Here is a 21,405-nt window from a genome sequence, read left to right as displayed (position 1 = left end):
ATCCAATCAGGAGCACGATTCTTTATCTACGTAGATGGAGCAGGTTTTTCCCATTGACGTCACAAAAATGGTTGCGCCCATGGCTTGTTTAGTTTTCTTTGATTAATTAATTTTCGTAATAGGAAGACAAAATTCAGAAACGAAGGTACGTTTCGGGGGCAGTTGGACGTGCTCGTTCTGAATATCACAACTGTTTTAACACATCAGGAAATCGGCGTAGCTGACCTTTAAGCAACAAATATTGGGGCCACATATTCACGGTAGGGCACATAACTGTTCTGTGCTAGCTCGACGACAATTATGCTGGCACAGTCTCTTCCGTGTAATTATCACATCAGGACTCCAGCTCAGCCACTGTTGCTTTGGGTGGATTACAAGGCCAACCTCAACCAGATGTGACAAAGAATTAAGAGAAAGCAGATTGGAAGCAGGCAATATCGAATGATGAGGGCGTAAACCACAATATGCTGTTGCCATATGATTTATTTGCCCTGTTTTTTAATATGCACCTTCCACGTTTCTTACAATATTTACCTCCTTTGTGATGAGGCGATTGAGTTTGAATTTGGAACGATATTTTTCACTGATATATTTACATGATGTATTTGCGTGGTGAGCACGGCTTCTATCGCACGACAGCGTACTAAACGCAAATTCGCAGCCATTTCAACATGACCAACTAAAAGGAAGCCATTTAATAATGGCTTAAGACGCGGTCAAAATCAGTTATTTAAACCAATTCTGTATTATAACTCAAGCAACTGACTCATATTGCAAATGACGCTTGAAACGGAAATGAAAGCTTCAACCGCAATGATAGTTTGTGTTCCTCGGTACAGTAACGTATTTGTTTTACTAAAATCTTCGGTGATATAAAGGAGAGCTAGGGCCAGCACTCACTTGGCGACACGCTACGCGAAGTCGTGAGCGGGCGGTGGTGGAAGTAGAAGCGCATCTCCGCCGCCCCGTCAGTACCAACGCCACCTAGGTACAGAAGTCCTGCTGATTGCCTCCTCTCAACTCAGCACACACCGACAGGCACATTAGTCAAGCTTCTCGAGACCGCATTAGTCGCAAGTGACACATTGCGTATCAATTACAAATCACTACAAATATGCGTCTGTTACTTTAGCGATCATCGCTGCACACTGAAGTGCCTTCGTTCGTGTAACACTGCATGGGAGCACGCCGTACAAGCTTTTCGCTCGTTGCATGCGGGAGTATCTTTAAACGCGAAGGCGACGGAGTTTGTCGTGCGTCGCGTTTTCGCGTGCAAAAATCGCTCCATGCTGGTCAGCCTTTACATCTTGAAAGCGCACCCTACAGCTGTTACCTTCAGATGGCATACGTGCATTTCGTCCGCATGCGCTTTCTATGGGACACATATTATGCTTTTTTGACGGATTTCTCACAAAATTGTTTGGTCCCTGGCCATACCCAGCCCACCGACGCTCTACAGCCCACATCCCGCCCACCAAGCAATAGATTCTCGTGAGTCTTAAAAGGTATAAACCTACGTTTGCCCTTTCTCTATGAAAAGGTATGCAATTTATAATCCGAGACAGGCACAAATGGATGGTATCAGAGTTCTGGAACCTGTCTTGATTGATTGCCGGGCGGAAGCCGTAGCAAGTGTTCACGCCGTGGAGCATATTGCCCAGTGTATGTGCCGCTTGATGCTGTCCTGCATAAAATAATTCTTCTCGCATTCAGTACAGTACACTATTTATAGAATCGTACGCGTAAGTTTGCGCGTTGCAAACTGTGCAGTATTCGAGCTCAATTTTGCAATCTGACTCTGGACTTTGTCTCAGGTATCCCGTTGCTTCCCGGTTTCTTCTGTGGTATTTAATTGCAGCGACTCATTTCCGCCGCTTTGATACTCGATTCGCTGCTGGACTGTCACTTCTGAAAGAAAACACAACTTGAAAAGTCGAAGGCTCCCGAAGTTCCACATGGCACCACAGGATTACTCACCTGACCGCAGCGATCCAGTCGCAGCCTGGGTAATTGTGGTGCCGTCCTCCGTAGACGCCACCGTCTCATTCCAGGTTGCGTGAATTGTAGCCTGTGGTTCCTTCGTAGGAACTGCAGAAAATGTACGCGGTGAAAACGTCCTGATGGAATATCACAATATTTCCTCGTTTCACGGTTAAATTGCCACTGCGCGCTAAAAGGAAGTGATCATTCTTTCAGTTCGCATTTTCTAAACCTGGTTCAATGATTCACTAAATGTGAACATCGTCAGTCAACATTGCTCGTGTCTACGAATTTTCGATAACAACCCGCAAAACTTCATGGTTTCGGCTTCTCCAACAGGCCCTGTTCCTCTGCCTCCTAACAACAGTTGCATGCGCCCTTTCGCTCTCAGCTCTCCACAGCATTCCAAGACTCAGCTAGCACATGAGGAGACGGAAGTCGACAGTGGAGGAGCAACGTTGTCAAGTGGACAGCGGAAATTGTGTAAACTGTGACGGGAAATCAGCTATGAAGTGCCCGTGCATGGGCCTTTCACGTACTGGACAGTTCGGACACAGCAGTCCGGAACCTTGTGGAATCTCATGGACGTTTTTGGTGGCTTGGTGGGACGTTGTACTTCAAGCAGATAACGCTTGTGTGAATAAACGGTTAGATGGTTATCATGCCTCTGTGTGTTGGCTGTCTCCGCTCTCGTTCCACTGACAAAGGCCTTCAAACCCCCGAGTCGGATGGAAGTCTGACAACGTAGTAGAAATTTATTTTACGATAGTTTCAGATCCCCAATTATTTTGGAAAATACAGTGCGATTCGTCTTGTTTGCGATGACGTAAATTAGATAGGATTTTGAAGACATGATATATAACCTGTAGTGGCACTTTAAAGCAGCAGTGACATATCCCTCAATAAATTTTTGTCCTTTTTGGGGCTCCGGCAAGCTGTACCGAGCCGATCCGAGCCACCAACTCACCGGTCAGTGGCTACATGGACCGTCGTAGCGGGAGACAGACCGGTATCATGGGCCTCCCGCTCTCGCTGGACCTCTCGACCGCGCCCGCTTCGCACCGACGACCCGGCGAAAGTGCCTCAACCTTTCAGAGGCCTGTTGTTGACAGACCGACACCTCAATGACCCCCCGATTCCGCTGACTACGGAGGAAAAGAGACTTCTGTGTCCTCTGTGTCAAGTCCCTGAGCTGCACCGTCGAACACATCGACAAGGACCGCTTCACCGAGCTAGGCAACAGTCCAACAGCGGGGACGTGGCCTCAGCGCTAGAGACATTGAGGAGGCACAGGCCCGACCTCTTAAGGCCTTCCTCCCTACCGAACCCTGGGGACGACGTGGTCCTGGAGTTCGATGACGACGACCTCTAGACATTCTAAAGTTTCAACATTCAAGTTTCAACATTTCAAGTTTCAAGTTTGTGTTCAACGTTTTGCGGTGGGGGAAGTGTGGGGCGAAGTAGAGGAAGAAGTTTGGACGTTGCGGGACGACTAGGAGGTAGTGAGAGACTTGGGGGTAAAAAAGGAGAACGACGAGGGGTTTGTGTGGTCAGTGTGAACGTGGAAGCGGAGAAGAAAAGACACTGTAAGATGTGAGTCATTAAAGCAGCGGTTGTTAAGTATATCTTGTGTTTGCATTTGGGATGTAGTTCCGTATCGGGACCACTGGCTTTTTTTAAAGAAAACCTAATAAAAAACAAAAATCAAACGCTTTTACGTGAAAGAGGAAGTAATTAGTAACGAAATTAAACAGGGATGACCCTCGTATACTGCGTAAACCGTATAAAAATTGAATTTTATCGCCGGTTTCTTGATGGCGATCCGCCATCTTGGCTGGGGACCTTACTGACCTAACCCGAGGCACAGTCTCGAGGCCCGCACCGCCTAGTGCGTGCTTAGGGGGTGGGGGCGCCCCCCCAGACCCCCCCCCCCAATCTGTAGAACCTAACTTAAACTAACCTCACTAAAGTGAGGTGATTTGGCCCATTTCAACGGCCCTACCTTTCGCAAAACGGCAAGTTTCGAACCCGTTAGGCTTAGCATTCCCGTGTTTCTCCTGCGCTAAAAGTGAATCAGATGGGGTTGTTCAAATGCATATAAAAATACTTGTAGTCCACAGAATTTTATAATTCTTACATTTTTAGATTCAGTATATGATCTTCTTCCACTTCTATGCAATATTCACTTTCCTAGCCGTTTCACTAATTTTTAAAAACGAGTGGTCCCGATATGGAACTACACCCTGCATTTGTGCCTCGCTTTCCACGGGAGTCGAATGGACGGGCTTTGCCCCCGAGAGTGAGAATAGGCTCCCACACATTACATGACATCTTGTGAACGAACGACGAGCACGGCTGTTCCGTAGAGCGCGAAAGAGACCTCTGGCTAGAAACCCTCCAATCATTTAAAAAGGCGTGTAGTGAAGGAGAGAAGCCGATGTCACTTCGCGACGGTCGAAGTCCCATTGCGGCAGCCTATTAGGAAAGTCGCAATCGGGGGTTACACTAATAAACCTTCAAGACTAAATCCTTTAAGAAATACTCTTTCAATAAACATTACCGCGAACACACCACAATAAACTGCGTAAAATTCCCCAATAAGGAATCAACCGCGCAAAAATCCTCGCCCAAACAACAATCGTTCAAGAATCGACAATGAAAAATATATCATTGCAAAATATATCGTTAAGAATGAACCGTTAAGAATATATCCTTAAAAATAAACTGCTTCAAAATATATCCTGTAGTCGAATACGACAGCGGAGTAATCCTTATGTATTTCAACGCAGAGGATAGCGGTACGATGTAGCTTGTACATTGGTGTTTTTGCCGTTGTTAGCACTCACCCCCTACCTATGTCTGGACTGTCATGTCTGCCATGCTTAAAGATCAACGAACAAAAATAATCGCTCAAATATCCCCGTGTAAATAAAAACGTAAGGGATCATCGGTTAAGAATATGCCGTTAAAAATAAATCGTTTCAGAATTCCCAAAAAATCAACCATACGGTTGCTACTGTCACGTAGTATGGTCGCGAGTGAAATAGACAATCCGCTTCGACAAATAGTCCCAAAGTCGGCGAATTTAATTGGACTCCTGCCACGAGTATACTTCGTACATCGGACTTCCATACTTCGTACGCGAAGCAAGCGTATACTTATCTTCAACGTCAGTGTAAAGCGAACTCAGCACACACGAACGAACTGCACTGCCACAGTTCCCGCCGATGCTTTTTCAAGCTAAATAACGCGGGACATGCATATAATGCATAGGCTTTTCTACACCCGAAAGGAAAACATATAGCAACAACACACACACAGAACAAATATGGCGCGTAGAGGGTGAGTGCTAACAAGGGCAAAAACCACCAATGTCAGCCACGTCTTACTGCTATTTTCTGCGCAGGGAAACACATCTATCACTCCGCTGTCGTTGGACTACAGGATATATTTTGGAACAGTTTATTTTTAACGATATATTTTTAAACAGTTTATTTCTAGTGATATATTTTTAAACAGTTTATTTGTAACGATATATTTTTAAGGGGGGTTCCTGAGCGATTATTTTTGGGCGGAGATTTTTGTGCTGTCGATTCCTTTTCGGGGAATTTTACGCGGTTTATTGTAAAACAATATATTTTGAAAGCGTTTTTCTTAAAGGATTTACTCTTAAAGATTTATTACTGTAACCACCCAAGTGCCCATTCGTTCCTGCAGGTGTCCTTAGTTCACCCTAGTCGGACGTTCAAGTGGAGCACGGTTGTTTCGTGTACGAGGTATCCAAGTACGAAGTATAATGATGCCCATACAAGCCCAATGAAATTGACCTACTTCGGGACCATTTCTCGAAGCGGATTGTCCATTTCGCTCGCGGCCATACGAGAAAACTGTAGCAACCGTAGGGTGGATTTGGGGGGATTCTGAAACGATTTATTTTCAACGATATATTCCTAACCGTGGTTTCGTTAGAGTTTTTATTTACGCGGGGATATTTCAGCGGTTATTTTCGTGCGCTGATTACGCGTTTATTTTTGAAAGTCCAATTTTAACGGTTTCAAACGGGATACACCTGTCACACAATGGCCCGGAGTAAACGGAGCAGTAGTGGACGAACTTGCGGTTGAACAAGAGCAACCCCGGATTCTGCTGACGTCACGCGATGAGATCAGGCCGGGTCGGTGGCTGCTTTCACGGCTATGACGACCCATCGCGCACGGACATCATTGTGCATTGGAGTTCCTGGTGGACTGTTTCGTGAACGAAAAAGTTTCGATCTACCTTAAATGTCGCTTCCTTGCTTCTTCTAGCTTTAAAACGCAGTTAGAACCTCAACTTCTAGGACGCGGTTTAAGAAATCCTGTGTCGTCTCATCGCATGGACTTTTCCCGCGTTTGATGCTTGGTAGCACACTTTGCTGCACGACGTCCACTCTCAGAACAGAACTTCACCGCATAGCATGTTGTCCGCCAACCACAGCCACGAATGACAGGGTTACGAATTAGGGTTGACCGAGGGGGCTTACGCCTTTTTGTAGCAATTTGGATATATGATAATTCCTACAAAAAAGCGTAGGTCCTTATCACTCTTCGAGCCAGATATGCGATAACCCTATCATTCGTGACAGTGGTTGGTGGAGAACGTGTTATGCGGTGAAGTTCTGTTCTGAGGGCGTGGTTCCTTCTAAACACTTTAGGCCTGGGTGTGTAAACTATGTCGGGTGAGATGGAGTTACCAAATGATTCTTGTCGCACACAACTTGTCAAGTGGGACGAAACGTGGCGATGTTCGAAGAAGCCGTTTTCGTTACTCCCAGAATTTCTTTTCTGTTTCCTTTCCGCTCCTGATCCTCGTGTGAGAAAAGGCTTCCACGAAACACCGAGCGCACGTTATTGTTCTGGAAAGCAGCTTTGAGTACATATAATGTACACAAGTGATTCGCAGCTTCTGACGTGGTATGCCCCCAGGATTTAAAAGAAACTGTGCAGAAAGGGGCCTCGTGAATGCTGCCCAGCTGAAATACTGACTCCAGACGTCCTTCAAGTGTCGCTTCCGCAGACAGCCATTTCTTCTGGATGGTGCGCAGACAGTGCGCAGCATAACGAACACGACTGATGCATTGGTGCAAGCTGAAAAACTGTTGTGTAACCATTTGATATGCTACTAAGAACCCTTGGTTCCGGTTGGATGCCCGTGTCCACGCTTCCTACTAATCCGCACTACTATAGCTGTTGGCATGCCACCGCAAGTTGGAATTTTGTACCAAAAGCCGCACACACTGAGGCAATCGAGATTCGTAAATTCAGGCAAGTTAGAGTCGACCTGTGTCCGTCATAGCCAGGCATCATTATCCGACACTGCTGTTTCCGATACTGGTTCGGGTGTTGAGAGAATGCAGTACAGGGAATCGAGTCCTCGGCAAATCGCGAAGTGCAAAAATATGGTAACTTTGGATATCGCTAAATAGATATGTTCTACCGACATGTATAATTATTTTCTCGGTATGCGTGTAGATGCTCACAGATGTGCATCGATGTTCGCAACAAAATATCAATATTTATTGCCATAGGATAACATATCGATTTTTCTTAAACATCACGGATATTGATTCGGAAAAGCCCCGATACTATCGATACAGTCGATGAGGACGACAAATATCTAGACCACCCTATCCCTCTCACGTCATCGCATCACACTAACAACGATTACAAGAATTCAGTGCCAGCATTGCCGAACGATCGCAGCACAGTTTTGTTCGCGTACATTTTGCAAACCTAGAGTCGCTAAATAAGCTTCGCTTCAGAGTATCGATACTGAGGTCCAAGGGAAAACAGGAGCACCATCTTGTTTCCACACCACACCGATACCATCCCGAGTTGAGGATCCGGGACAGCTAACATAATGCTCGCTGTGGGATAGAGAACCTCGTATGATTGTTGTGCGATAATCCATGTATTATCAACCAGAGTGTCCAGAGGATGCCAAGGTGAACTCACGGCCGTCAGCCTTGATGAGCTGCTTGCAAAAGAAAGGAACATTTCACCTGCGCACGATAGATGGCATTGTCCGCTAAAATGCGCCTGAACTGCGCGTGCACGTGGCTACCGTGGCGCGGATAGTCTGAGAAGAAGCTTATTTAGTGACTCTATACAAACCTCTGTCACGTTGACTTTACTACTGTGTCACCATACCGTGTGTTTCAACCACCAAGAGGCGCAGAGATACAGCATCCATAACTGTCCCTGTCAGGATCCGAGATATAGTATTTAGCAAATTTTTGTCTACGAAGCAAATGTTACTCATAGCCCAGCCTTTCGGTTTCGTTGTGCAGCAGCACATGTAGGTTCATTATTCTTCCAAGTGACCAAACCGCATTTTGCCAATCGATAAGGTGCATTCATATGGAAACTCACGCGGCCCATAAGGTACGTCCGTTTCGGTTCCTTCGTTGTCCTCAGACTCCTCCAGAGCCCTGGCGTTCGCCACTGGAACATAACAGAGACATTTCGTAGACAAGTGAGATAAATGTTCTATTCAACGGAGATAATCACCATCCAAGAGCAAAACCACGCAGGTTCTCAGTACATGTGACTCCATCCCGAAGGAATCGAATTAACCACTTAAAATCCTGTGCAAGGACAATGCCATCTAGCTGAATTGTATTGAGATGGCGAAGATATAGTTGAAGTTAGTATAGACGGCTTCTACGGGCAACTTCTGAGAATGGGTTGGAAGGAAATCATAGACTCAACAATGATCCCGAATTTATTTATTAAGAAATCTACAGCTCCAAAAACATCGGGGTAGGGGCTGATTACAAAATAAATTAGGGGTAACACCCTGCAAGCACAGGACGTGCACTTGTAGGTACTATACTAATAAACTATACTTGTGCATAATACATGTCTTCATACAAATAATCATTGAAAACAAAGTATTCATAGTGCTACAAGCCTTTTTTTTATAACTTCTAATGTATACTTATAAGGGCATCTATATCACTACATTAACGTTAGGTTTGACATTTTGTCTACATTTTGCAACGAGCCAACTTCTCGGAGAGCATTGGATCCAATGCTCTTTGCAAAGCTGATACGCTGCACACTTGTTTGCGCCAGGCCTGCATTCCATACATATCGGTTTCGATTATCACCGAGAACTCCCCACGTGAACCGGGTATCGGCTATAGATTCTATTACGGGGTACGTACGTACCTTCATCCTTCTGCATGCTCAGGACGCCAGCGACGCCCAAAGTTATCACTAAGGCGACAGCGAACCCGCACACCAAGGTTGCCATTACCTTGGTCTTCGTTGTAGGCCTGAATTCAGAATGATAAACTTGTGTCAGCTGGAAAAGCGCAAAACAATGCAGGACGAATTGACCGCTTTCTGTGGTTCAGGTTTTGGTAATGATGACGACGCTGATGGATTTGGCGTTTCGATGCCTCCACGTTTGCATGATATGTACGTAAGCTGTCTGAATACGATCACGACGAGAAATCTTGCAGACGAATGACGAAGGAGCGTTGTCTGAATATCTGCCCTGATATTAGCGACTACGACTAGAAACTTGCGGGTGTTCTTACCTGTCCTCTAAAAAAGAAAGGAGGAAAATAAAATATATTTATATCTTTCTTTGAAGTGAACACGAGAAGAGTACATCGTGAATGACTTACCCACATCGCCGGTCCACCCAAGTGATGCTGTAGAAAATACGAACAAAATTACTGTACGCTGCAGTCTTCACCGAAAAGGTGGAACCGCGTGGGGCGTATTTCACGGCGTGAAACCGCCAGTGCGAAGGCCGTCCTGCAATAGGCCCCATGCGGTTCCAGCTCGACACGCGTGCCGCGCTGTGATTGCCACGTTGCCGTCCCCGTCAAATATCAAGGGGCTGCTGACGCGTTCGAGTAGGCGCTCGAAACCGGTTTTCCGGGTGAAATTTTTCGCCGTAGCCATTCCAGCTAATACACCTCTCACACGGCAAACCGAATGACATTCCCAACGAATGGCAATCATACTGAATGTCATTCGTTTGTCTTGTATCGAGCTACACGAAGGAACAGAATGTCATTCGGAAATGATGTCAGTGTCGATATTTAAGACCCAGGGTCGAACACATGAAGCATTATACAGGTACATTAGTGATGTTTCTATTTGCTTTGCTCGAAGCTAGCGAAGCATCAGATTATTTCACAGAATCGTTGCCTTTTCCAAGACACCTAGCTGGTTAAGTACCACAAGCAAAGGCAACTAAGAAGCCTATCTGCACCGCACCTGGCAACGTGACGACTGGGAACGAGGGTAGTTCTCCGAACAGTTTTTAGCCTCGCTTCCTTCGCGTCAAAAGTTATCAAATTCGTAATAAAATATTGGAATGCAACTTTTCATTCGTCTTTCACTTCTTCGAACGGTTTGCTGTTTTGATACCTCTCCACTGCGAGGGTGCGCTGTCGGTGCGAGAAGGAAAAGCGAATGAGTTCCACGAATACGCGAGCTGGGCGAATCCACGCTGACGAATCCACTCTGGGCCAATGTAATTCGCAGATATTGCCATTTGATTTCACCGTGTGACACAAAACGAATGTCATTCAGTGCGAATATCATTCGCCCGGAATGACATTAAATTTGCCCTGTGACAGGGATGACGAGATCGCTTAAATGGCATTGGCGTGGTTGTGGTCCGGTATCGCAACAATCGATGGTGTGCAGTTCCACAAACATAATCAAACACTGACTACAGTAGCGGAAGTAATGCACGGCTAGACGGTTCTTGAACCTCATCAATACTGTTCAGAACACCATAGGTAGATACTATAGCGAAACAGAGGAAAGGAGAAGCATAGAGAGATTTCCTTACTAGTGCTGGCACTGGTCCGCTCCAAATTCCCTGTTGCGGTAGCATCGCTAACGGCAAGTATGGGCGATGACGCCGTCCTCGTAATTGCAGCGGCTAAATGTGAAATGGGAAATTAGTCTTTTGTCCCATGTCATTGCCATACAATATCAAACATCGTTGGATATCTATATCGATATCTATAGTGTGGTATATATTTCAATACCTAAATCGATATCAATATCTCATATCATCATCAACGTTTATTGTTATATCGTTATGATAAGGTAGGGCCTTCAGTAGATTCTCCTGTGGAAAGATGTACGAGGGGAGTTCAAGTCAAACCGGGACTTTTCATTTATCGCATAAGTAAAATGAACTTACAGGCGAGAAATTAGTTTTATTTTTGAACGTAATCTCCAGCTGCACTAATGTACTTGTCCCAGCGTTTCACGAGGGCTTGGATGCCAGCAGCGTAGAAATCCTTACGGGCGGGAAGCAGCCATGATCGGACCGCATTCTTGACTTCGTCGTCGCAGCTGAAGTGGCGGCCCCCAAGGAACGCCTTCAGTGGCCCGAAGAGATGGACATCGCTGGGGGCGAGGTCTGGACTGTAAAGGGGATGTGGCAGCAACTCCCAGCCCAGTTCCTGTAAGGTGCGTGTCGAGAGGTGCGCGGTATGCGGGTGTGATCGTGCTGTAGGAGGAGGATTCCTTTGTGATGACCCCAAAGCTTATGCACATCCCTGAGAACCTGGCAGTAGTATGCACTATTGATGGTGCACTGGGCAGAAAATCAGCATGAACGATGCCAGCCTTGTCCCAGAAAACCGTGGCAATGGCCTTACCTGCAGACGGGGTGCTTCGGAACTTCTTGGGAGCTGGCGCGCCCGGATGCTTCCACTGTTTTGATGCGCGTTTAGACTCAGGAATGAAATGCTGCACCCACATTTCATCGCACGTGATGATCCGATCAAGAAACGGCTGTCCTTCAGTGTCGAAACGGTACCTGAGCTCTTGGGAGATTTGCAGTCTTCTCTGCCGGTCAAACGCGGAGAGCTGCCTCGGGACCCAACGGGCACTAACTTTCCGAAACTGAATGTGTTCATGAATGATAGTGTTCAACGTTCCCACAGAAAGGTCCGTCTTCCGAGCCACTTCGAGACATGTTATCTGTGGTTCCTTGAGGATCTCGCGCTCCACAACTTGGATGTTCTGAGGAACTCTGAGCCGCCCCGGCCGGGATCGTCCTGCACTGATGTACGGCCGTCTCGGAGCCGTTTGCACCACTCAAACGCTTTGCTGCGGCTAAGTGTATCGTTGCCATACTGAGCCTGGAGTCTTCTTTAAATTTCAGATGACTTTACGCTTTCATTCACGAGAAACTTCATGAAAATTCGCTGTTCTGTGTGCGCGCTCACCTCGTTGTTGGCTATCTTGTCCAGCACGTGTCTTCTGTTATGCACAAACTTTGGACCACGACGTTGTGAACGCGGAGGCCTGTCGCGTGTGAAAATGACGAAAAAGAAGTAGCGAGAGCCATTTGTACACTCAGGAGACAAAGTCCCAGTTTGACTTGAACACCCCTCGTACTTTTGCCATACAGTAAACTGGAGTGCACATGATGTAAACTGCACACCGACCTTTCTTAAAAGGAACACAAGTTAAAAATAGGATCCCTCGTTTTCAGCCTCAACAAAAGGATGGGGGCAAACAGGCATCGCCAAATCTTTGGGGTGTTCGGTTTCAACGATAAACGCCAATTGAACACTCAAAAACACAAGATTGTCAAATAGATATCACTATTGTTCTCAGATTGCGGGAAACATACGTCTGAGCCTTTCATCCTATTGCCACGAATCACCCTTCGAGAAACTTCCAGGGCAGGCACGAAACGGTATATCTCATCCCGGTGCGTGCTGAAGAAGAAGCAAGAAGCTTCAAGACACATCGTCTGCTCTCTGGCAAACGCACGTGCTGTGTCTAGCCTTTTCGGCGCGACGCTTAAATGCTTGTGCGCTCTAGGCTGGAGCATTCATTCTTTGGACTCAGTTGTGTTCAGAGAGCTATCACTCTTGTGATTTTGCTACCAAGTAGTTTAATAAACCGTTTGCTGTTTATTCGTCGACTGGCCGGCCCATTTCGAACTAGGGCTCTATCCTCGTCAAAGTAATCGACGTCGATTACTTTAAATCTGTTCCGTCATTGGTGCGTGTTATCGTGCAATGCGACCTGCGTTATCGGTGTTTCCTCTCCTGATAACCCGAAGGCCACACCTGTCATATGCCCGCCCTGCATTGTTGCTTCGGTTCTGTGGTGTTGGAAACGGAAAACTCTACCGGCGTAAAAATGAATTTCGGGGAAAATGTGCGAAAAAGCCGCTCGAAATTTCAGTTTTTGCTGTTTGTCATTTTTCATGACGTACAGGTGTGCAAGACGGCAATGGTTGTGTGACAACGTGATTGTACTTGGCATATATAATTGTGGTATGTGGCCGTGAGATGGCGCCGACGGCGGACGACAAAATGACAACCGCAAAGGATCATGCAAAGGATCGAACGGAGAGTGTGGCGTAAACGCTTTTATGAGAAATCGGTTCGTGCTTTAAATCTTGAGCTTTATCTATGATCTTCTTTTATATTTTTCTGTGTGTTCGTGTGCAAAATACGCGAAATGATAGGTCGCATTTCAGTATGCTTCTTTTGCTCGTAAGCTGTAGGGGTGGTAATGGTACCGCAAATGGGTGTTGATAGGTTTACTCAACCAACAGTGATCTTTGATCGATGAGTTTTTTGTGTGCTCACCGCGATGTTGCAAGAACATTGATTGTACGACGGCTCTGACGACGCTTCGAAAAGCGCGCCACTTTCAGGCATACCAGGCGGCGATCCGCGCAGAGAAATTGTGTTACTAGGTGAAGCACGTTGTGCAGCACCAGCTCCCGTGGCTCAGTGGTTAGCGTGCTAGCCATGTCACGTCGAGACTGGGAGGTACCCGGGTTCGAATCCCGGTGCCGGCTGTGCTGTCTGGGGTTTTTCCTGGGTTTTCCTGAGACGCTTTCAGACACTTGTCGGCACAGTTCCCCTAGAAGTCGGCCGAGGACGCACATTTCCCCAGGGCGTCAGTCGTGACGTTGCCCACATACGTGAGGCCGACAACGGCAAGCCCTTTCACCACCACCGCCCACCACGTTGTGCAGCGGTGCTTTCTGTCATTATTAAAGAAAAACGAAGAAAGATACGTATTTTTTGTTGTGACGAGCACATAGAGACTTTATATAACACAATAAATGAAAGTGCACATGCGGACTCATCACTAAACCCGTCACCGCTCAAAGTAATCGACCCCCTTTCGCTACATTACTTTTAAGCTCTGAAACTAATATTTTACGTCATTGTTACGTTAAAATGACGTAGGACCACGGTCCGAGATTAGGGCCTAGTGACTGCGAAGGAAAACCAGGAATGAATTCCCATTGAAACGGGCGGGATCGAAGGGCCGAGCATTTCCTGGCAGCCCCGCCCTACAGCTTGCGACATGAAGTAATCGCCGTCGATTAGTTTTGACGATGATAGGGCCCCTGGTCTATTAGTGCATATGGCTGAGTACATGGTTACAACGAAATCGGCAATGCGGATAGCTTGCTTAAAGGGGCCGTAAACAGGCCACCAAACATTTCTGAAATAATGATACCCCATGAAAGAACGCAGCTCATAATACCCAAATATACATTTCGTTCGGCTTGTGCCAGCTCATTAACCCGTATAACTGTTTTCAAAGATGAGTAACCAGCGAGCCTCTCTCCACAACGCATACGTCACATGGCTACGTAGCATTTTGCCGTCCAATAGGGCGGCCCAGCTGCGCACATGACGTTTCAAATTACCAGCCAATAAACATAGTTCGTTATCAGCTGTGAGTCGGAGCGCTCAGTTTGTTTGTGTGAAACGACGTTTTGCGCTTCGTGGTTCCGAAATTCAACGTCATGACATCTTCAGCATCTCCGGCTGGCGCAAACGTCAACAGCGGGGCTGCTATCACATGACGCGATTCGAACCCGGGTTCCTCCCAGTCACGACGTGACATGGCCAGCACGCTATCCACTGTACCACGCGAGCTGGTGACGCGATGCCGCGTGGATCAAATCAAAGTACGGCAGCCCAGTTGTCGGAACCATTCGAAGATGACGAAGATGTTCCATCGCGCACCTACCTAAGATTCCGGAACTGTAGTCCCGAATATTCATTCACGCAGCTGGTGTGCTGCGTGCTACTGTCCAGAAAACGTAGTGCGCGTATGATACCTAAATTAAACGCATTTCTTTCTCAGTTTGAGGCTGTAACTGTTTAGATTTTGAATAGAAGATGATTCACGTTCATCTAGTCCAATTCCGCACTTGAAATAAAATCATACGTGGAACACTCAATCGTAATTGGTGGGGAAAGCGCTACGTCAAAATGACGTAGAGTTCGAGCGCGGGACGGAGCTAAAATGCGAAAGAGTGCAGTGAATATTTCATCCGTATGCAAGCGCCTTTTGTTTTTGAGCGTTAGCAATTGCAAGGAGTTTTCACTGACTAAGTTCTAATAATATAACACAAAGAAATGTGCACCTTTTGTACCTGTTTACGGCCCCTTTAATTGAACGCCCATGCGCCGGTAGCGACACCTTGTATAGCCTGGCCTAGCCATAGCCTTTATAGAATTTATAATATATAGGAGACAATGGCCTAGCCTGTCCTGCATTCTGATATTTAGAGCATCCAGACGAGATTCACACGTAGAGTGCATGCAATTTCTCCCCATCAGATAACGCGGTGGGAAATGTCAGAAGAAGCGATACTGATGTCATATGCTGATTGCCTTGCTGATTGCTGATAGGAGTTAACGGCAATATTTGAGTTTGCTTACACATTTCGTTGGGAAGAGTTGAGAAAACGCACGCTCGATGTTCTGCTTCTGCTTGGTATAAACGGTGTTCGTGCAATGCGCCTCGTTCTTCTTCAAACGTCCGAAGTCAAGAGGACAAAAAAATATTGCTTCCTCTTCCTTCTCAACCCCAGTATCACAGTGCCTTGTAGCTGTAATTCCAACAATACCTCGTGTCATTACGTCATGAGAAAACTATCAATAAAATTTGCCCATGTGAGTGTCATGTGAGGGCTCTCCAAGCGCCGACATGAAGATTGTTTTAAATATTAAGCGCTTTTTTTCTCTCTTTTTGCAAGCTGGGAAGGAAGATTAAGGGAACATAATTGATTGCACTGGATATTAAATAACGCGTTTAGGGCACGTCGTCAGATAGCGTCTCCAAGTTGTCACAGGTGCGTCAATCATGTGGATTATGATTGAGATGTTTAAGCCTTTCCAACTTTTTTTTTTCTTCTTTGCAACGAAGTCCTCCCTAATGGAGTTCACGGTTTCAGAGGTAGGGGAGACAAGTTGTCTGCAACGAACAATGTCGCAACATGAAAGAACTGATGTTCTGAGGCTGGAACAACATAGAAGGGACAAACGCATACAAAGCCTCAATATGCCTAAGAAATTAACGATGAAAGATGAAAGTCACTGAAAAGGTTAGCCAGCTGTAAGACTCGAACCCACATCTTCTGGATTGCTGGTCCAGGGCTCTACCAATTCAGCTAAGAAGTACTGTGTGGATGCTCTTCCCGGATTAGTAGCAGTCAAGACACCCTTGGAAGACATCTGCCTGTCTCACAGGAACAAAAGGGTGAAAGTCACCTCAGCCATGAATTTCTCGGGAGAGCTGTGGACGCTTCTGGCTAGACTATGCGAAAGCTTAGCAAACGGGATTTTGGGGGAGACAGGAAGAGTACAGGTGCAGATGGACAGGTGTTTTCAATTAAAAGATTGTTTTCTTTTCGTTGTGTATTTTGTCTGTCGAAATGCTATTTAAGGCAACCGTCATCTTGGCAGAGAGAGAGATACACATTGGGACTTTTAGAGGAGAGGTCTAAACGGCAATCTGCCGGGGAAGTATTTTGGACGCGGGAGTAAGCCATGTAACGTTAGACATATATTCAAAGTATAACTACCTCAAAGTGTGTTCCGGCTTGTGGAGTGTGGTGAAGTGTGACCGCAAGGCATCGAGGAGTGCAAAAGAACATCAAGACGACATCGGCGACCCCAACTAGGAAAACTTCCTGGCCCTCAGATAAGACTGGCTTTCAAGTTGTTTTATATTTGTAACAGCCTGTGTGGCAGTCTGGTTAGAAAGTGTATCAGAAGAGCCTGTGTGACAACTCAGTGTTAGAAAGCGTATCAGAAGAGCCTGTGTGGCAACTCAGTGTTAGGGAGTGTATCAGAGCCTGTGCGGCAACTGTTTTAGAAAGTGTATCAGAACAGCCTGTGTGGCAGCTCAGCGTTAGAAAGCGTATCAGAAGAGCCTGTGCGGCAACTGTTTTAGAAAGTCTATCAGAACAGCCTGCGTGCCCAGTCAACACACATGGTTGACAGAATGTAAAATCCACGTTGAGAATTGCGAACATGAATTTCACGCAGATGTTACGTAAAATTTCAACATGCGAATTGAAATACAGGAATTCAACGCTGATTCAACACTCATATACCAATAGTGAAATGGAGCACGTTATGACAGCGTTGATACTTACGCTGGAATTAAACGTAACGGAAAACGTAGAACGAACAATGTTGTTCCTGCACATGCTTTACTTCAGGATTTCACATGCAAAGTGTACACGCAGAAATCACGTTGATTTATCATACGTAAAGACACTGCATTATCCAATCCAATCCCATCCACGATCCAATTCAAGGTCGTTCTTTTCAAAGCGAGGATCAGGGAAGCCGCACCAGACGCCATTCTCCACAGATCGTAACCGCCATTAACATATGCTGGCGTTTCAAGTTTATTTCGCTTTTACGGCTCCTTCTTCCTTGTTTCGTGGCTTGTTTTGGTTTCGAACCGGGTTGTGCTGGTGACTGTGATATCTGTAAGCAGGTTTCGCTCACATTGCTTGGATATAGGAGTTGATTATGACGGTTAGGACGGGCTCTCTCCACTACCAGGAAGCTGACTCAGAGATTATCGCCGGTGCTGGCAAGTCCAGAGTGTGCGGTTTATGAGTGATTCGTAGAAAGCGCAGGTATGTGCACGTCGGATTTGAGTTCATAATTGTGTTTACATTTGTAGAGTGTGCTCTATTGGCCACTATTACATGGTGGACTCCCGAGTTGTTTTTCAGCGTTGTTGGCCGTTTCAAATTTGTTCGTGTGGTAATATTGTCAGTTGCATTTCAGGACAGAGGGCGATGTGTGAATGAAAAGCAGCGGTTGAGCAAAGGGCGAGACTGTACACAGATGTAACGTAAGTTTTCTCTTAGCCGTTCGAATTGATCTTTTGCGTTGTTGTGTTCACATTTATGCAGGCGTAGTCGCAAAGAAAGAAGACAGCCTGGATGCCGAAACTACGTGGCTTCCCGCGAGGTTCCAGTGTCTTTCAACAATTAGAACGGTCAGTTACCTATTATTTTTCACGAGAGACAGTAGGGAAAAATGTATCAGTGCTAATAAAATGTAACGAGAATAAAAGTTTACGGCAAGCATATTCTTGTGTCATTATTTATGACTATTACGAGGACATTATTCTTACTTGTGAAATAAAAGCATCGAGAAATAACATGTATTCAATAATAATTAAAAATATAGTTACGTGTAATTTGCATTTTCATGCACTTTCAAATGACAATCGCCAGCCAGCGGGGATCACAATTCTTGAGCACTTAAGCGGATCAACCTGAGCCATCCTGTAGAAATTGTGTCATACATACAAGGTGGCCCGCATTTTGGGAAGGCTCTACCCACTCGCTACGCCCCTGGCGGTTACCGTGGTACAGAGAGCATCCCAATGTAGCCTACTGAGCGATGCCCGTATTTTGGTGGTGAGTGGTTCTCCCACTCTCTCTGCAACTGCCCGATTCCGAGAGTAAGAGAGACTGCACACCCCTTCCTCTTCTGTACCACTGTCCCCCCCCCCCCACCTCTTTCACCTTTCCACCTACCCCCGCCTCTGGGTCCACCGAATCACCACCCCCGAGAAACTGACCGCATCTTCCTCATACACCACCCCTAATGTCTACGACGTGCAACTTCGTCAGCAGTGGATAGGGCGCGTACGTTGTCTACTTTGAGAGTGACTATCTTGATCACTAAGATAGTTTCGTCATTTCTCGAGTAGATGGCGCCACCGGCACTTCGTTGTCTTCTCTCTTAGGATGGGAAATACATCACAAGCAGGGTCGGATCCTCACTTTGGGAGAGGGCGGTTAATTAGTTGAGGCATGTCACTGATAAGGGGATAACTAATCGTAACCTAATGTTTTTGGGGGTGGTCGCCCAGCCCCCTCCCCCTGGATCCGCAACTGATCACATGGCACCGTAGTTACATGTCACCGATTTCCTCGCAGTTACTCTGAAGGATCCCTCTCACGCACTCGCCGCTGTGCCTCGACACGCTTATGCTTGAACAGGAGAGATGCCGACAAACGTACGTTCCGGCGTGGCGTCGTTTTTTCCACGCCCTCCCGGTTGTGACATCTCGAGGCGCGCCCTCTATTACGGCGGCGGACCTACTTGATGTAGTCGGCCACGCCCACGTGGTCAACGCCGCGACTATTGCAGGGGAACCGTGCGTCCTGGCACGATTCACATGGAACCGCGCCGACATTTGACTTGAAGCGACTGAGGGAAACCCAGGGAAAGTACCCAGCATAGCCGGCATCAGGATTCGAACCCAAGACACCTACGGTTGTCGGCGTGGGATGCCATCGTAGCCATAAGGTCACGGGAGCTGTTCTTGGGAGGTCTTACAGCGGTTTTGTAGCCATGCTTGAACATCTGATGAGCGACCATTGAGTGCAGGGCTTATGCTGCGATATACTCCGCCTGAAGGAAAGTCGTAGGGTTCGCTTATCAATGCTATCCCATTTAAAAACCAGGTACGCGTCGCCGTGTCGCTCGCCAGATCGCTGAATCTGCATGTCCGATGCGCTTATCAGGCAGTCACTGATCCTCCTGATCCTCGCGCCTGATCCTCCACCGTGTGAGCAAGGACGCCGCATGTCCGTAGCGTTTTCACGCTGGGAAAACGTCCAAAGCCAATGCAACCAAAGTAGTTAGTATTCCCGGATGTGACTTTTAGGGGTCTTGGAATGGTTTCTAACGAACAAGAATCTATTTCATAACCGTTGCTGGAACCAGAACGGATAGTTAATTACTTTTCCCTTTATTGGTGCCATCGAGCTGCCTTTCCATCCATTTATCTCCTCAACGGAAGGTTGTGGCACTGTGGCGCCAAAAGGCGGCTATTGTGACACAGTCATATTCGACGTCATGCAGGTGCTGCTAGGTGTGCGGCTCTCGGTTGTGGTTTGACTCCTGTGTATGGGAAGCGTTGCACACTACACAGTCACATCACTCAACATCGGCAATGTCGGCCACTACCTCCGTATCACTGCGCCAATCTACATCTTGCAAGTTATCGTCACCCTAGCAAAAAAAGAAAGAAAGAAAATCTGGTAATAGTAAAAGGGGTTGTGAAAGCATTTCGGTGACACTCTTGATGAAATAACGTTGTACGTATTCGTTTATGTCAGCTTTCCATGCGCACAAAAACGTTGTGGTTCTGCGATTCCACGTCACGAAACTATTGCAGTCCGATGGGCGGCGCGCTGATTGAGCTGCTCCGCCGCTCTAAACTCTTATCTCTTCGCCCGTTTTTCGAGTGACGTTTCAGAGTGGAGAACGGAAATGCATACTTTTCCGTTTCCGCGGAGATGGAGGCGTTTGTAAAGGGAGCCCGGCCACCGGAGGACGGCGTTCTTGATGGCGACCTTCGGGTACTACAGACAACCATGCGGAGCAATAGAACGTCACTGCCCATCTCTCTGCCGAGGCATCAGCGCCGTTCGGCGCCACCGTCAGCGGTGGCTTGAAATAATCGCGTATATAAAAAAAAAAACAGTTAGAAAGCCGTTCAGATGAGGTGTGGGATTTTTGTGTGCTTAATCCATGGTCTAACGTATGAAACGGAGCCATACAATTAGTGCGTTCCATGTGGTTTTTCAACCCCTATAGGTGTCGCTATGGGCCTGTGTTGGCTGGAATGACGCCCGACAAAGCTCGCTGGTTGTTTTAGCACAATCGACACTGTCATCAGTCAGAGTCCCCAAATGCCGTTACGCCGTGACAGATGCTCACTACGGAAGCAGCTGGTGAAGGTGGTGAGCAACACATCGGTAGCCAGCATTAGAGCACTGCACGGGCCTAATTTTCAGGCCCGTGCTCGGCCCAGGCCCGACGTTTTCTATAGATTTCCAGCCCGGGCCCGGCCCAGGCGAAAAACGCAAAGCCCTGGCCCGTGCAGTGCTCTAGACAGCATGTCTGGACACGCAAACTCACATTCTTCGCTCTCTCTAATATAAGCGAAGAATGAAATGATCAATAAAGTCACGATCGAAAGTATGGGCGTTAGAGTTCATCTCTGAAACTCACCGATCCCCCTTCCCTCCTTTCGCCATTGCTCGATGTTAGAGATATTCAAGCATGCTCCT

General features: G+C 46.8%; 2 protein-coding genes across 2 annotated transcripts in view; both read right to left on the bottom strand.

Moving 5' to 3' along the window:
- The window catches only part of LOC135388272 (uncharacterized), a 363,678-nt gene extending 361,778 nt beyond the window's left edge, over window positions 1-1,900 (bottom strand). The window contains exon 1 of the mRNA XM_064617701.1: window positions 1,896-1,900. The gene's annotated coding sequence lies outside the window, so the exon portion shown is untranslated. The remainder of the gene's footprint in view (window positions 1-1,895) is intronic.
- On the bottom strand, window positions 1,714-15,887 carry LOC135388273 (uncharacterized). Its single transcript, XM_064617703.1, has 7 exons — window positions 15,725-15,887; window positions 10,840-10,932; window positions 9,656-9,682; window positions 9,192-9,572; window positions 8,391-8,462; window positions 1,978-2,088; window positions 1,714-1,908 (listed from the first exon to the last, which is right to left on the bottom strand). The coding sequence occupies exons 4-7, from the start codon at window positions 9,274-9,276 to the stop codon at window positions 1,811-1,813; spliced, it is 366 nt and encodes a 121-aa protein (XP_064473773.1). The 5' UTR covers window positions 9,277-9,572; window positions 9,656-9,682; window positions 10,840-10,932; window positions 15,725-15,887; the 3' UTR covers window positions 1,714-1,810.
- Between the last annotated feature and the right edge of the window lie 5,518 nt (window positions 15,888-21,405).

The sequence above is a fragment of the Ornithodoros turicata genome, chromosome 3 (assembly GCF_037126465.1).
Source record: "Ornithodoros turicata isolate Travis chromosome 3, ASM3712646v1, whole genome shotgun sequence".
NCBI lineage: Eukaryota > Metazoa > Arthropoda > Arachnida > Ixodida > Argasidae > Ornithodoros > Ornithodoros turicata.
Note: the sequence above shows the minus strand (reverse complement) of the source record. Positions and strands in the feature narration are given on the sequence as shown.

Excerpts from the sequence above, each read along its gene's own strand:
- LOC135388273 (XM_064617703.1), bottom strand. The coding sequence starts at position 9,276 with ATGGCAACCTTGGTGTGCGGGTTCGCTGTCGCCTTAGTGATAACTTTG. Across the intron at positions 8,463-9,191 it reads GAGCATGCAGAAGGATGAAG|TGGCGAACGCCAGGGCTCTG; the intron begins GTACGTACGTAC and ends GTTATGTTCCAG. Across the intron at positions 1,909-1,977 it reads GACTGGATCGCTGCGGTCAG|AAGTGACAGTCCAGCAGCGA; the intron begins GTGAGTAATCCT and ends GTTTTCTTTCAG.